Below are 14,690 nucleotides of genomic sequence, written 5' to 3'. Positions count from 1 at the left end.
TTATTCCAGTCTACATTATCGTATGCCTTTTTTAGATCTATAAATGCCATATGTTGTTTTTTTTTTTTTTTAATCTTCCTTCTACTATTAATCTGAGCGCTAAAATTGCTTCCTTTGTCCCTAAATTTTTCCTGAAACCAAATCAGTCTTCTCCTAACACTTCTTCCAGTCTCCTCTTAATTCTTCTGTACAGAATTCTAGTTAAGATAATTTTAAATTATTATCTCTTTAAATAAACATAACTTTCTAGTGAATGTGTAACATAATTTCAGAAGAGGAAAATGTAACAATGTCCCAAAAATTAACAAAGGATTTAAATTGTGCACCATTTTTTCCTGCAGTGTTCTATGAATCATACTGTAGTAAACACATTGCAATTAATCAATGTGGAGCACTACACTATGGAGGATTGAGTAATTATTGTAAAAATGTACAGGGAATGTTTAACTGAGACGGTAAATGGCATCTTTGATAACAGAAAAATATCTCAAATGAAACAACTGTGAAAAGGTTAATTGAAAAATTTCAGTTGGAAAAAACAAAGCACAGACTAACCTCATACCAGCCGTTCGGCCAAACATTTTGCCACTGTGAGCAATAGTGTGGTGAGAATTCCAAAACCTCATGTGTCACTGATCATTGCAAATTGGATGTTTCAAAAAGTGTAATGCAGTAGATTTTAATAAAAGATCTGCATTTGCACCCCTTCAAGATTCAACTAACCCAGGAGCTAAAACCAGACGACCATTTGAAATCCCTGGCATTCATCGACTGGGTGCTGGAGAATCTACAAGCAGATGCTAATTTTGTTAAGAATAAGAAATCACCTGTAATGGCAAGGTGCATTTCCACCTTAATGGATATTTCAAAAAGAAAAATAGTTTTCTTTAAAAATCAAATCCTATATTTATTTTATTACAGCCTTTACTTAGAAAATACTTACATGTGGAAAAAACTTTCATAAAAAAGTTACTTGAAGATTTAGACTTTGAAGAAAGAATAATTAATTTCAGTATACTCTGATCTGACCTGAGTAAAGAATTTAACTATGTAAATTTTCATATTATAAGGGGAAAAAATAAAGAACAGTTAACAAAAAAGATATTGCATTTAATTTTGAGTCTTACTTAACAGGAAATAATACATCTGAATTAATGTATTAAAAGTAAAATTGAGTCATAAATTTTTAAGTTTATTTAAGTCGAATAAGGTGCCCATGAATTTAATGTTTTATTTCTGGTTATCATCTATGAATCAAGGAGAATTATAAAAATAATAATAATTACGCCATACATATGGACTAAACAGAACTGGAAATGGCATGGATGAACAAAAGTTTAGATAGCCCTGGTCTATAGAAATTACAATAAATGTGAATTGTAAAATTCATATTTGAAACATATTTAAGAATATTTTTGATATATTAATCATAGATGCAAATCTTACTTACAATAAGAACAATTATGAAGAAAACAGGCCTACAAAAAAAGTAATACATCTACAGCAGTCCCTGCATCACAATTCTTTGAATGTGGGATGGGTCAGTTTAATGCGATATTATATTTACAACACATCTTACGGTTGTGTATAAGCACAAGAATCACTTAACTCAAGAGATGATATATCACTTATAGTGATGATATAATGTAGAGATCAGGAAAAAGTTAAGATTTTTTGATTGAAAAAATTAAATTCATTAATTAAAAAAAAAAAAATTATACATATATATGTGTGTATATATATATATATATATATATATATATATACATACAATATATATATATATATATATATATATATATATATATATATATACATACAATATATCTGTACCTATAAAGCAACTTGTCTGACTGACTGATTCATCAAAAATTACTTAAATAAATTGATGAAAATTTGTATACATGTTCTTCTTATGGTGTAAATGTATACTACGAAAGGGTTTTTTGAAATTCCGAGTTTAAATGGTTAAAATGAGGTAACAATGAGATTTAATATATATATTTTTTTAATTTCTCATAACAAATGAAGTATCAACTTGATTTTTGGTGTGTATTTGTGTGTGTAATTTTCATGTAAATATCTAAAAACAAATTTCTGGATTTTTCTAAATTTGACCTTGAAATGGATGAAGAAACGTAAAAAAAAATTAAACAATGATTGCAAAATTTTCCCATTTCCAACTATATTAAACAAGATTTCACTAAATTGGGGATTGCAAATACTCTTCAGATAAATATCTATAAGCCATTTTCAGGTTTTTTGGTTTCAATTTTTTAAGGGATGTGATGGTGTACAGCGCAGCAGCTCACCAAAACAGCCATTGCCACTGTTACTATATGTGGGACACAACTGGCTGCATCTACCTCCAGTTACTCGACTATAAAATAAAAAAATAAAAAATTGACCATGGTGGGAAATGCAAGTAACCATATAGTCTAAGTGAAGCCACAGCGGGGATGCTAGTGTATATATATATATATATATATACTAGGTTTAAAATATATATATATATTTAAAAGATCATGAGTGATTCTTAATCAATACCTGGCAAAAACTATTGAAGATAAATTGATGAAAATCTGTATACACATTCTTCTTACAGTGAAAATGTATACTAAGAATGGATTTTTTGAAATTCCTAGTTTAAAGGGTTAAAATGAAGTAACAGTGAAAAATATCAACTTTATTCTTGATGTGTATAATCTTCATTTGAATATTTAAAAATGTCTAGATTTTTTGAAATTCAACCTTGAAAGGAGTAGAGAAAGGTTAAAAAATATTCAAACAATGATTGCAAACAAATTTTCTCCATTTCCAACTATACTAAACAAGAGATATCCACTCGAATTTGGGCTTGCAAATACTCTTTAGATAAATATCTAAAAACTATTTTCAGGTTTTTTGAATTTTAATATTTTAAGGGGTTAAAAAACATAATTTTTTTTTTTACATTTTTGTTGTTTTATTTTGCTGCTCTTGAATCAATCATTATGAGACTTGGTAACATGGTGTAAGTAATTTAAGTTTGTAATTCACATTATGTATTTTATGTGCAAAGCCTCAAGAGGAAATCAAAAACCAATCAGCAGATCCAGTACTGACCAAACTGTTACTCTGAAGAAATTGCAATACACTGATAGTTTTTATAAATTCAACAGACTATCTTAATTTATCATTATTATTCTCAAAGCACGAGTTTAATGAACATATGGTGTCCAGTTGGGAGAGCCCTCTGCCTAGAAGGGCAGGGTGAACCTGGTGAGCCTTGACCATCTAAACATCCACTGTCTGCGACAGAATACACAAGTAACCATGTAGCGCAGGCAAGGCCATGCTTTTAGGTTTTCTGTTACTGTGCTTTGGTGGCTGAATTGTTATTTTTTAAATTTAGTTAGAAAAGTGGTCAATATGTTGATGAATTATTTGAATTTTCAAAAAAAAAAAACACATACACACACACAGTGGTTGATGCCTATACATCCTGAATTAATCTAATAATCTAGATGTTCAGATGAAAAAGTTCTGAATTAACAAGAGTATAATATAGTTAAGTTCTGAGTGTCCATAATTATCTATGTAGCATTGAATTAATATTAAATAAACAAAAACACATTTTACTGAATTTCAGAATAAATTTAATAGACACAAACACAAGTTAAGCATGCAAAATAATACATTACATTAAATGAAAATATTAGTTGTAAATAACTAGGGTTACTATGGATAAATATTTATCACAGGATAAATGCTATTATGACATTTTTGCTAAAGTAACAGTGTGTATGCTTTATGGAAAACTGTTAATTGAATAATTAAAAACCACAGCTTATCACTTATAAGAAAAGAAGTAGAAAAAAACAGTAAATGATACAGATGAAAAATCATTCAAAGGATTTAATAAAATTTTAATAATTAATGTGTTCTATTCAACGGAAGTTTCCTTTCCACATAAAACTAAATCTGTTACATAAGATTATATATATATATATATATATATTTAGTTTAATATTTAGAATTAGTGTGGTTACTAAAACAGCAAATTAGCTGTAAAAACCTTTTAGTCTCTATGCATATTTTTCAACAACTTTGAAATTTATAAATAATATAGTAAATATAACAATTTATAAATTTTAATAAATATGGTAATGATGAATACAAGATACCAGGGAGGCAGCAAAACAAATGCAGGAAAGAGGATAGATCTAAGAGAAAAATTGGAAAGAGATGCCAGAAGGGAGAACACTGGTGGGAAAATTCAAGACAGAAGTGCTGGGATTAGGTGGACTAAGACTTCACCTGGATTGGTGCAACAGAAGAGGAAGCAACTATCGAGTATGATGGCTAATGTTAACTTTGGTATAAATGGCCATGAAAATAAAATAACAAATAAAATGAGATGACTGATAATTTATATAAGATCAAGAAATCTTTCAAATAAGATTTCACTGAGTATATGAGTTAATAAAAAATGGAAATTCAAATTATTTAATGCATGCAACATTTAATTTTAATATTGACAATGTTTAGAAAAGTAACTATGCTTAATGGGTACTAAAATAAATTTATAGCAAGAAATCAAAAACCATATATAACTTAGGTGTAGATTTTTATTTTTTGTAACTTTTAAGTTTTCGTAAGCATATTTTTGAAGTATTTTCTTTTTATAAATTTTAATAGTGGCAAAATAAATTATAACAAACAACAATTAGAAAATATAAATTGGAAATATAAATTCAAACATAAAATTATGAACAATCAAATAGTTTTTATTCCCATAAATTTTCTTTAAAATTGTTCAAATATAAATCTGTATGTTTATAAATGCCAAAATATTAATAACAAATTATTAAACATAAAACAGTAAAATTGCATTCACAAAAGAAATAGAAGAAAAACAGATTTCAATTATTTAGATTTACAATATTAAAATAATAACTAACAAAAAATTGAAAATTAGATTTTCAGAAAACTATTTAATAATAATAATACATATAATCTTTCCTATCACCTACAGGCACATAAATCAAACACAATATAAAATGATTAAGTGAACATATAAATTTAATAACAGCACAAACAAAATAAACTTAGAAATGAAGTGTCAAAAATACTGCCAAACAAAATTAATATATTAATTAATAATTAAAAAACCCACTTACCAAAAATTTTTTTATGAGTCTAAGCACTTTTGGAATAGAATTCTATCATCAGGACCTTAAAAACGTATATTACTATATTCTTAATAAAATAAAACTTTGTTGTCATATGTAAAGTTGTTTACGTAAAGTATATAAAGTATAACAGTGCTGTCATGTGTTTAAAATTGTGTCGACTTAACATCCTGTCATTATGAATGTCTCCAACATTATGTTATTCATAATGACAGGATGTTAAGTCGACACAATTTCAAACACATGATGATCGCTGTCATATTTTATATACTTTACATAAACAACTTTACATATGACAATGAAGTTTTAGTTTTATTAAGAATATAATATACATTTTCAAGTTCCTGATGATAGAATTATATTCCGAAAGTGCTTGAACGCATAAAAAAATGTTGGTAAGTGGGTTTATTAATTATTAATTATATAATCATATCAACACGCCATGTCTGATAAAATTATTATGAATATATTAAGTTTATAGACAAATTACTCCATAAATACAAGAACACAACAAAGTAAAACTCAAAAAATAAAATATATATTATCAACAATAATAAAAATTAAAACACTGCTTGTAATTTTTTGTCTATATAAGCGCTTTTGTAGTGATCACTACATCATCAGAAGTCATAAAATTATTTAAAAAAATATATTTAGAAAGAAATTACAAGCAGCAAGTGTTACTAATTTTATTTATGTTGATAATAGTTTGTTGTTATACTGCTATGATGATTAATTACAAATTCATAATAAACATTTATATATATTGTATAACTGAGTGAAGTATATCTTCATTTAGATATCTGTACTACAAATATTCGAGTTAATTACTAATAATAGATGGTCATAATAAAAGAATGTTGGCATTTAGGGCATGAATTAAATAAAAACAAATATACTTTCAGTTATACTGTTTTATTTCTCAAATTTTCCATGTCACATAATTTTTTTGCAAAATCAATCAATATACACACCCTTTTGACTGTAAATGTCCAATCAATAGTCTGTTTCTACCCATACACATCTTCTGTTATGGTTACAATCACTTCTTTAATCTTTTCCTTTAAATGATTCAGGGTATGTAATTAATGTATCCCCACATAAGAACTAATTACACGATTTATTTCTGGATTGCTTGGAGGTCTGGTTACAGGACCTTCTTGGCCTATCCAATGCCGATTTGAATGCATTTAAGTATAAGGATAAACCATCTTGTTGGAAATAAATTTGATGTATAATTTTGAGTTCATCTGGTTAAAAGCAAGTCATTTAATATTCAAAATAAACATTTCCTCTGATAGTCTTTTCAGCAAAGAAAATAGATCAGATTACATGATTTTTCATTAAACCACACTAAACATTAACTTTAGGTGTGCTGCATGGTTTCTCAAAACTTACATGTTGATTTTCAGCAACCAATATTCATGAACTGTGTCTATAAACATATCCATTAAGGTGAAAGATAGCCTCATCTGTAAATATTACATTATTAAGGATTTATTTTTACTAATTTTATCTGATACTTCAACAGAAATTGGAAAATATTTTTTTTTTGTTATAGAAAAACAGTTTTCTTTCTTGCAATAGCAGAAATTTGTATGCATACAAGTACAACATTTTATGTAGAACTTTATTAATGGCTGTTTTTGGAATTTGTAACTAGACTTCAATGACTGACAGACTTAATAGGACTCCTAATTTCATATGGTCTAATTCATTCAAAATTGTTATTGTACTGGTCATCTTTTACGCAATTTATGTTTGAGAACAGATTCTGTTTCATTAAACTGACTGAACTAACATCATTTTTGTTTTTGGTAGTAGCTCCTTTTCAACGTACATCAAAATCCACTTTGAATTAAAATTGTAAACTTTAGTTCAGCATACACAAAACACACAGTGCGTTTTCTTGAATTCAAAACATAGGAAACAAAGAAACACACCTCATAAAAATAAAAATACAGATTACGATGCATTATTTAAAATGGCCATTGCACTAACTTTCTGGGTGGAGGCTTTCATTGCTACTGACATAATTTCATGTCTTGAACTGAACTACTGAAACCTGACTATTCTTTTATAATGGTTCTGTGTTTGCAATTATTTGTAATATATAAATATGTAACCCTTATAAACTAATAAAACAAATAATTCAACAGAAATCAAATGGATATGATATATTCTACTTTATGTAATAAAAAAAATTATAAAAAAATGACTGCAATATTTATACTGGAAAACCTTCAGATCATTCAGGAAAGGATTTTCAAAATGGTACATTCATCATCCAACATCCCATAAAATGTGATTAATAAAGTATCAGTTGGTATTTTATATCAACTTACAAAAATAATAATAAAATTTTCTATTTTAAAAATAGAAAATAATATAAAATTTTCTAAGTACATAATGATGATACATACAAGGTCTGTAAATAAAGTAATGAGACTGGTTCAGTAAAACTTTTTATTTACAATCCAATTATACATGGACTCTATCACCTTCGAAATAGTTCTCTTGGGAAGTCATGCAATGCTTCAAACGGTTTTTCCACTCTTCATAGTAATGTTGGAACTCAGAAACTGGAAAATCCTTCAGATGGTCGGTTACATTTTTTTTGTTTTCTACTATTCCAAAATGGTGTCCTTTGAGGTGTTTTTTTTAAAGTCAGGAACAAGAAAAGTCGCAGAGACTCAAGTGAATAAGGTGGTGAAGAACTACAGGAATGTTTTTCTTTGCCAAAAACTCATTAATTGAGAGTGCAGCGTGACAAGGTGCATTGTCACGATGAAGCATCCAGCTGTCTTTGATGGCTGATCTCACGCAGGAAACTCTTTTCTGCATCTTTCAAGAATTTCTCAGTAAAAATATCGATTTACAGTCTGTCCTGTAGGCAAAAACTCCTTACGGACAATGCCATTACTATTGAAGAAACAAATTAGCATGGTTCTGTCTGATTTACTCATTTTTGCTTTTTGGGATGTGGTGAGTTTGAAGTGTGCCACTCCCTGCTCTGGCGTTTTGTTTCTGGGTCATACTCAAATATCCAAGATTCATCATCAGTAATAACATTTTTTTGAAAATCAGGATCAGTTTCAATTCGCCCTAGAAGATTGAGGCACACTTCCAACCTGTTGTTTTTCTGTTCAACAGTGAGGTTGTTTGGGGCCAATTTTGCACAAACTTTTTCATGTCCAATTTGTATTTCAAATTTGCTGTGGTATGGTTCGGATTCAACTGTTCTATCACTAGTCATACTGTATCAAGTCTCTGATTTGCTCAACATTATCGTCACTTTTTGATGTTAACGGTCTTCCCGAGCGTGGATCATCCACAACTTATTCCTGGCCATCTGAAAATGCTTTAAACCACCTAAAGACTTGGGCTCGTGACAGAGTGTCATCTCCATACGACCTTTTCAATTTTGAAAAAGTTTTAGTAGTACTCTCATCGAGTTTAACAAGAAATTTGATTGCACAACGTTGCTCATAATCAGTATGAGAGTTGTTCAATAAGTCCTTAGAAAAAAATAGAAAAAAAAATTATTTTGCGTAGATTTTTTTTTTTTTTCAACATAATCTCCTTATAACTCTATACACTTTTCAAAGCATTTTTCCAACTTTTTTAAGCCGTCCTAGAAGTAGGATTTTGAAATGTTCTCAAAATAAGCGTTTGTTTGGACGATGGCCTTCATCGATTCATTCGATTTTGATGTGAACCGCATTCATTTGATGTGAACCGTTGCCCGGTGAGCCATATTTACAAGTTTTAAAATAAAAATAAAAAATCACTGGGGGCCAAATGCAGTGTATATGGTGGATGTTGTAATAATTAAAAATTTAATACCATAATTTTGGCCATCGAAACTACGCAGGTGTGCACCTGTGCATTGTCCTGATGAAAGAGGATCTTTTTCTTTTTCAAATGATGTTTTTTCTTGATTTCTTCGCTCAACTGGTGCAATAACGACGCATAACACTCCACAGTGTTATGTTTGTCCTTTTTCCAAGTTCTCAGTGTAGATGATACTGCGTACATCCCAAAAAACCATGTCCATCACCTTGCCGGCAGATTTCACCGTCTTCGCCTTAAAAACCCACTGTTTTGACTGCTCCTTTGTCTCTGAAGTGTAGTAGTGTATCCATGTTTTGTCCAAAATTATATATCGATGCAGAAACTCGTCTGGTTTGTGATGGAAAAGCGTCAAAACAGCCCCAAAGTGGACCACACGATTGTGTTTATTCTCCACTAAGAGCAAATATGGCAACCATCTGGCCAAAATTTTTTTCACATGCAATTTTTCGTGCAAAATTGAAAACACTGTATCTTGAAATATGCCTGAGGCCTCAACTATTTCATGCACTTTGATTCGTCGTTCACTCAAAACCATATTGTGAATTTTGTCAATCATTTTGGGGGTGGTCACTTCCACTGAACATTCCGTTCATCTTTTGTGGCTGTAATGTACAGCCACATTTAAACTCATTTATCCAATTGTAAGCAGTTGCAAACACTGGAGCAGATGTGCCATGAACGTCATCCAATACAGCTTTGATCTCTTTCGGTGTTAAGCCTTTTAAATTAAGTGTTTAATCACCACTTGAAACACACTTTTTTCCATTTTTCTAAATAAAAAATAGCTTATTGCTTCAATTGACTATGACAATGAAACCACATGATGGATACAGCTGAAACTTTAACTGCACTCTAGCAACAAATGACACTTACTAAAAGCAAACAGTTTTCGATACTACAAGCGCATCTCTTGAATTTTCTAAGGACTTATTGAATGACCTCGTAACTCATTTTTGTAACGCAAAAAACTTGTTTCACAAAAATTTTGTTTACATCTCACATGGCAAAAATAGACTAAAAATATTAATACTAAATATAAATCAGCTGTTCGTATAATCATATGTTTACTATTAACTTTAATTTGTTGCCAAAAAAAACTAGTCTCATTACTTTATTTACAGACCTCATATATATTATGATATTATCATATTTATACATAAATTCAAAAATAAAAGTAAACTGATCAATAAGCAGCAGACATTTTATATTGTTTAAAAGTTGGCAGAACTGATATGATTAAATAACAAATTCATTCTGGATACATCATGACAGCAAGGAACAATATTAACAAATGAAAACTGAAAAAAGTTTTAACTTTGCCTCAATATGTATAATTTTTTTAATTATTTAGTTCATGATGCAGTTAAAAGCTCCAAAAGCATATAGTACATGTTTTGACACTATCCAGAGTGATTGATGATTTTAAAAAAATATATAAAAATTATTCTAAATAAGATACAGCTACAGTGACCTAGAAAATGTTACAAATCACACATTCTATGCTAAACTTTCTGGGAAAGTAAGCCAGAAGACTGAGAAATGAGGTGGTTTTCCACTGCCCCCTTTAATGAGCTGAATATAATATACGTAGCATGCTAAGTTCACTGAAATACAGGTGACATTCAGCCCCAAAAATGTTACCTTTATTCTATACATCACAGGGACTATCTGTTTAATGAATAGATACTATCATACCTCAAAAAAAGCAACTTGACTTTAGTGCTTTACTTTTGTAGCAGACATAACAAAGACTAACAGATAATGTAATGCAAACATTTATGTGGTTAACAATGCATTACATACACTGTCTCTAGCACAGTAAGGGAAAAATCAAAATAAATGCTTTTATTTAATTATATTATTCTTACCTCTTCAAATAGATTTAAGTAAATAACAGGAGAGCTGTCTTAATTAGTTCCTTATACGAAAATTACTTCTCTTTTTAGTCCCATACTTTCTTCTTGTTTTATTACTTGTGCTGTAGAGAACTATAATTACTCGGGTACTTTCATTTGTGTGCATCAGCTAGGAAAGATATGCCAATATGCACTGTAGAAAAATTATTTTCTATTCTTTTAGTTCTGGGTATTTCCTCTTAAAATGCATTATTATATACAGGTTCCATTTTGTTCACAAGAATGATGAGAGGGAGTAACTCCTTTCTCTGCCTTTTTGAGTTTCGACAAAAATTTATTATTTGCTTCAATAATTTTATCTTTCAGGCTTTTACCCACCTTTTACATAACAGTAGGTACATTGTTGTTTAGTAAGTCAGGTATCAATTATATTTTTTCATGTTTTTCCTTGAATGCAGTTTAGTCTTCCACTCATCCAGTATTCACTGTAGAAGTGTATCATTTTTATTTTTAAGTTTATTTTCAGTAACAAGTTCTAAAATTCTATCAAAACATACATTCAACTTTACATTTTGCTTTTTTATTCGTTTTTTCAATTCATACGTTTCCTTCATAAGGACACCTTAAAAAGCCCTCAATTTCATTATATTCAACTTTTATACAGCAGACTTTGTATTTGTGAAATTGCTAAAGCAGTGTTAAAATTACGATTTTATGAAAGTATCATCAAAAAGTGTAAAAAATATAAAATTTTGTAACAGTGTTATTTTTAAATTACATAATATTTTAAAAGCATTTTAAAAAATCTTATTAACATTTTTAGACAAGCCTTTACTTCAAAGATATTAGCAAAAAATGCCAGTTTTCCTCCTTCCTGCTGTACTACAACAACCAGTGAAATCACTGTGCTGTGATGTCACTGATTTCTGAAAAAGTAATTAAAAAATTGAAAAATACATCAATTAATTGCCTTGCTCCTTATTTATTATCTATTTTTACTGTCATCTTAAGTACATGCAAATATGTTTAAAATAACAGTACATAAGATGTGGGGTGAACCCCCACAGGCATATCCATGGAAACACTGAAGAAATTGAACATTACCAGTTAGGTGATATGATAAAATTTGAATGAGAAAACATTCTAACTATAATTTATTACCTCCTCATTACTGTGGCCACCTATTCTACAACTAGGCTGTCCAGTCTGATCTGATGTATTATCACTTACTTCTAGCATGCTCATTGGATCTGGTGCAACTTTAACCAACATAACTCCCTCCTAAAAAAGTGTACAAATAAAATTTAAAAAAATCAAATATCTAAAATATTTTAACAAAATCAAACTAAAATTCTGAAAAATATAAAAATATTAATTTTACAATACATATGATGAAATATAAAGTCAACTATTCAATATGAATTTATTTGATTGATCAAGTGCAATGAAAAACTAATTATATAAAAAAATATATATATACTAAAAACTAAAAAAATATATATATATTATTAAAACATTTGTTATAGAGAAAAAGTTAATTTTAAAACAATTTTTGTAGAGAAAATAGTAAAAGTAAATATAAATAAAAATCTAAGATAGATGCAGATAAGGGAACACTAAAGTTAAAAAAAAATAAGAGAAATAAAAAAATAATACCTGTGAAATTAAAAAAAAAAAATTACCTGTAATAATAACAAATAAATTTTTAAAAAAATACTGATCTGAGGAACCAAAGTTAAGAATTAATGGTAATTGTGAGCCTGAATGCCCTCAACTTAAATATCTCTTATACTGGAATATGATGAACAATCAAAGTAGTACAAAACAGAAAAACATATAGTAGTCGTTAGAAAGTAGTCTTTATCTGTGTAGGCTTCACAGCTGATAAAGCACTCAAAGGTCGTTTGCGATATAATTATTATTGTTATGGCTAAGTTATGGCTAGCTGTTTGGAAGTACCATGGCGTGTTTTTGATAAATGTGAATTAATCATAATTACCAGCACTGAACTTTCGCAATTGGTTAATAGGTTAGGTTTTCAAAAGAAAATACGGGGACTACAAGACCCAAGTTCATCATTTATAATCCAGTCTTGCTTCACTGTATCCTGACTGCATGATGGAGTTGCCCAAAACAGCTAACAACAACGCTGCTGCCATTACAGATTCTGAGAAAGAATATAATAGGGTAACTTCACTCTTCTCACTTTTGAAACTTGTATTTTTATTAATTATATAACATATTTTTCAACATACTTCAATTCGAAAATGATTAAGGTTGAGGACGTTCAGGCTCACAATTACAGAATTAACAACACAATATTTACCACTTAAATTGCCTACTTTGTGTAGCCATAATGCCTTGTTCCATTCTACTATAAATAAGGAAGGGCAGAATACACATACATGGATAGGAAAAAGCATATATTTATGTACACAGGAAAAGCTTTTGTTTTCAAGATGTCAAGTGAAATATTTAACCTGTTTTTTTGCTCCAATGGGTAAAATGAAGCCATACTGAAATTTGCTCCTTGTTCTTGCTCCAAATAAATATTATACATAACTCAACTTAAATATCTCTTATACTGGAATATGATGAACAATCAAAGTAGTACAAAACAGAAAAACATATAGTAGTCGTTAGAAAGTAGTCTTTATCTGTGTAGGCTTCACAGCTGATAAAGCACTCAAAGGTCGTTTGCGATATAATTATTATTGTTATGGCTAAGTTATGGCTAGCTGTTTGGAAGTACCATGGCGTGTTTTTGATAAATGTGAATTAATCATAATTACCAGCACTGAACTTTCGCAATTGGTTAATAGGTTAGGTTTTCAAAAGAAAATACGGGGACTACAAGACCCAAGTTCATCATTTATAATCCAGTCTTGCTTCACTGTATCCTGACTGCATGATGGAGTTGCCCAAAACAGCTAACAACAACGCTGCTGCCATTACAGATTCTGTGAAAGAATATAATAGGGTAACTTCACTCTTCTCACTTTTGAAACTTGTATTTTTATTAATTATATAACATATTTTTCAACATACTTCAATTCGAAAATGATTAAGGTTGAGGACGTTCAGGCTCACAATTACAGAATTAACAACACAATATTTACCACTTAAATTGCCTACTTTGTGTAGCCATAATGCCTTGTTCCATTCTACTATAAATAAGGAAGGGCAGAATACACATACATGGATAGGAAAAAGCATATATTTATGTACACAGGAAAAGCTTTTGTTTTCAAGATGTCAAGTGAAATATTTAACCTGTTTTTTTGCTCCAATGGGTAAAATGAAGCCATACTGAAATTTGCTCCTTGTTCTTGCTCCAAATAAATATTATACATTTACAATAGAATTGTAAAAAACATGTTTGTATTGTTTTCACATTTTGTTAAAACCTTTATCATATTAAGTTACTATTAATTATAATTCCAATGAAAAATATTAATGGTAAATTAAAATCAGTAATTTACTGACTAATAGAGAAAGATTAGGCAGCTAAAAAATACTTTATTAAATATGATAAATCTAATGGGTCTTTTATACAACCAGAAGGTTCTGCAACACTTGGAATGTTCTAAGAATAGTGTCCTGGAAACTGAAGGTTTTGAAGTAAGGATAAAATGCTAGTGAACAAAGCCACATTTAACAGTCCAATAATGCACATCAGGAAAATTATGTTAACAATGTAAACAGTTTCACTCCATGTTGTGGTATTTATTAGTGACTTATGACAAAGCAATCAAAACAATTTTTTATAATTTAAAAAAATAAATAGGTTTAAAAATACAGTTTA

General features: G+C 29.2%; 1 protein-coding gene across 2 annotated transcripts in view; it reads right to left on the bottom strand.

The window, feature by feature from the left end:
• LOC142334322 (uncharacterized) overlaps nt 1-14,690 on the bottom strand; it is a 52,335-nt gene that overhangs the window by 10,235 nt on the left and 27,410 nt on the right. For both annotated transcript variants that reach the window (XM_075382266.1, XM_075382265.1), the window contains one exon: nt 12,047-12,166. In XM_075382266.1, coding sequence (XP_075238381.1) covers nt 12,047-12,166 — 120 coding nt within the window. The remainder of the gene's footprint in view (nt 1-12,046; nt 12,167-14,690) is intronic.

The sequence above is a fragment of the Lycorma delicatula genome, chromosome 1 (genome assembly GCF_047948215.1).
Source record: "Lycorma delicatula isolate Av1 chromosome 1, ASM4794821v1, whole genome shotgun sequence".
NCBI lineage: Eukaryota > Metazoa > Arthropoda > Insecta > Hemiptera > Fulgoridae > Lycorma > Lycorma delicatula.
Note: the sequence above shows the minus strand (reverse complement) of the source record. Positions and strands in the feature narration are given on the sequence as shown.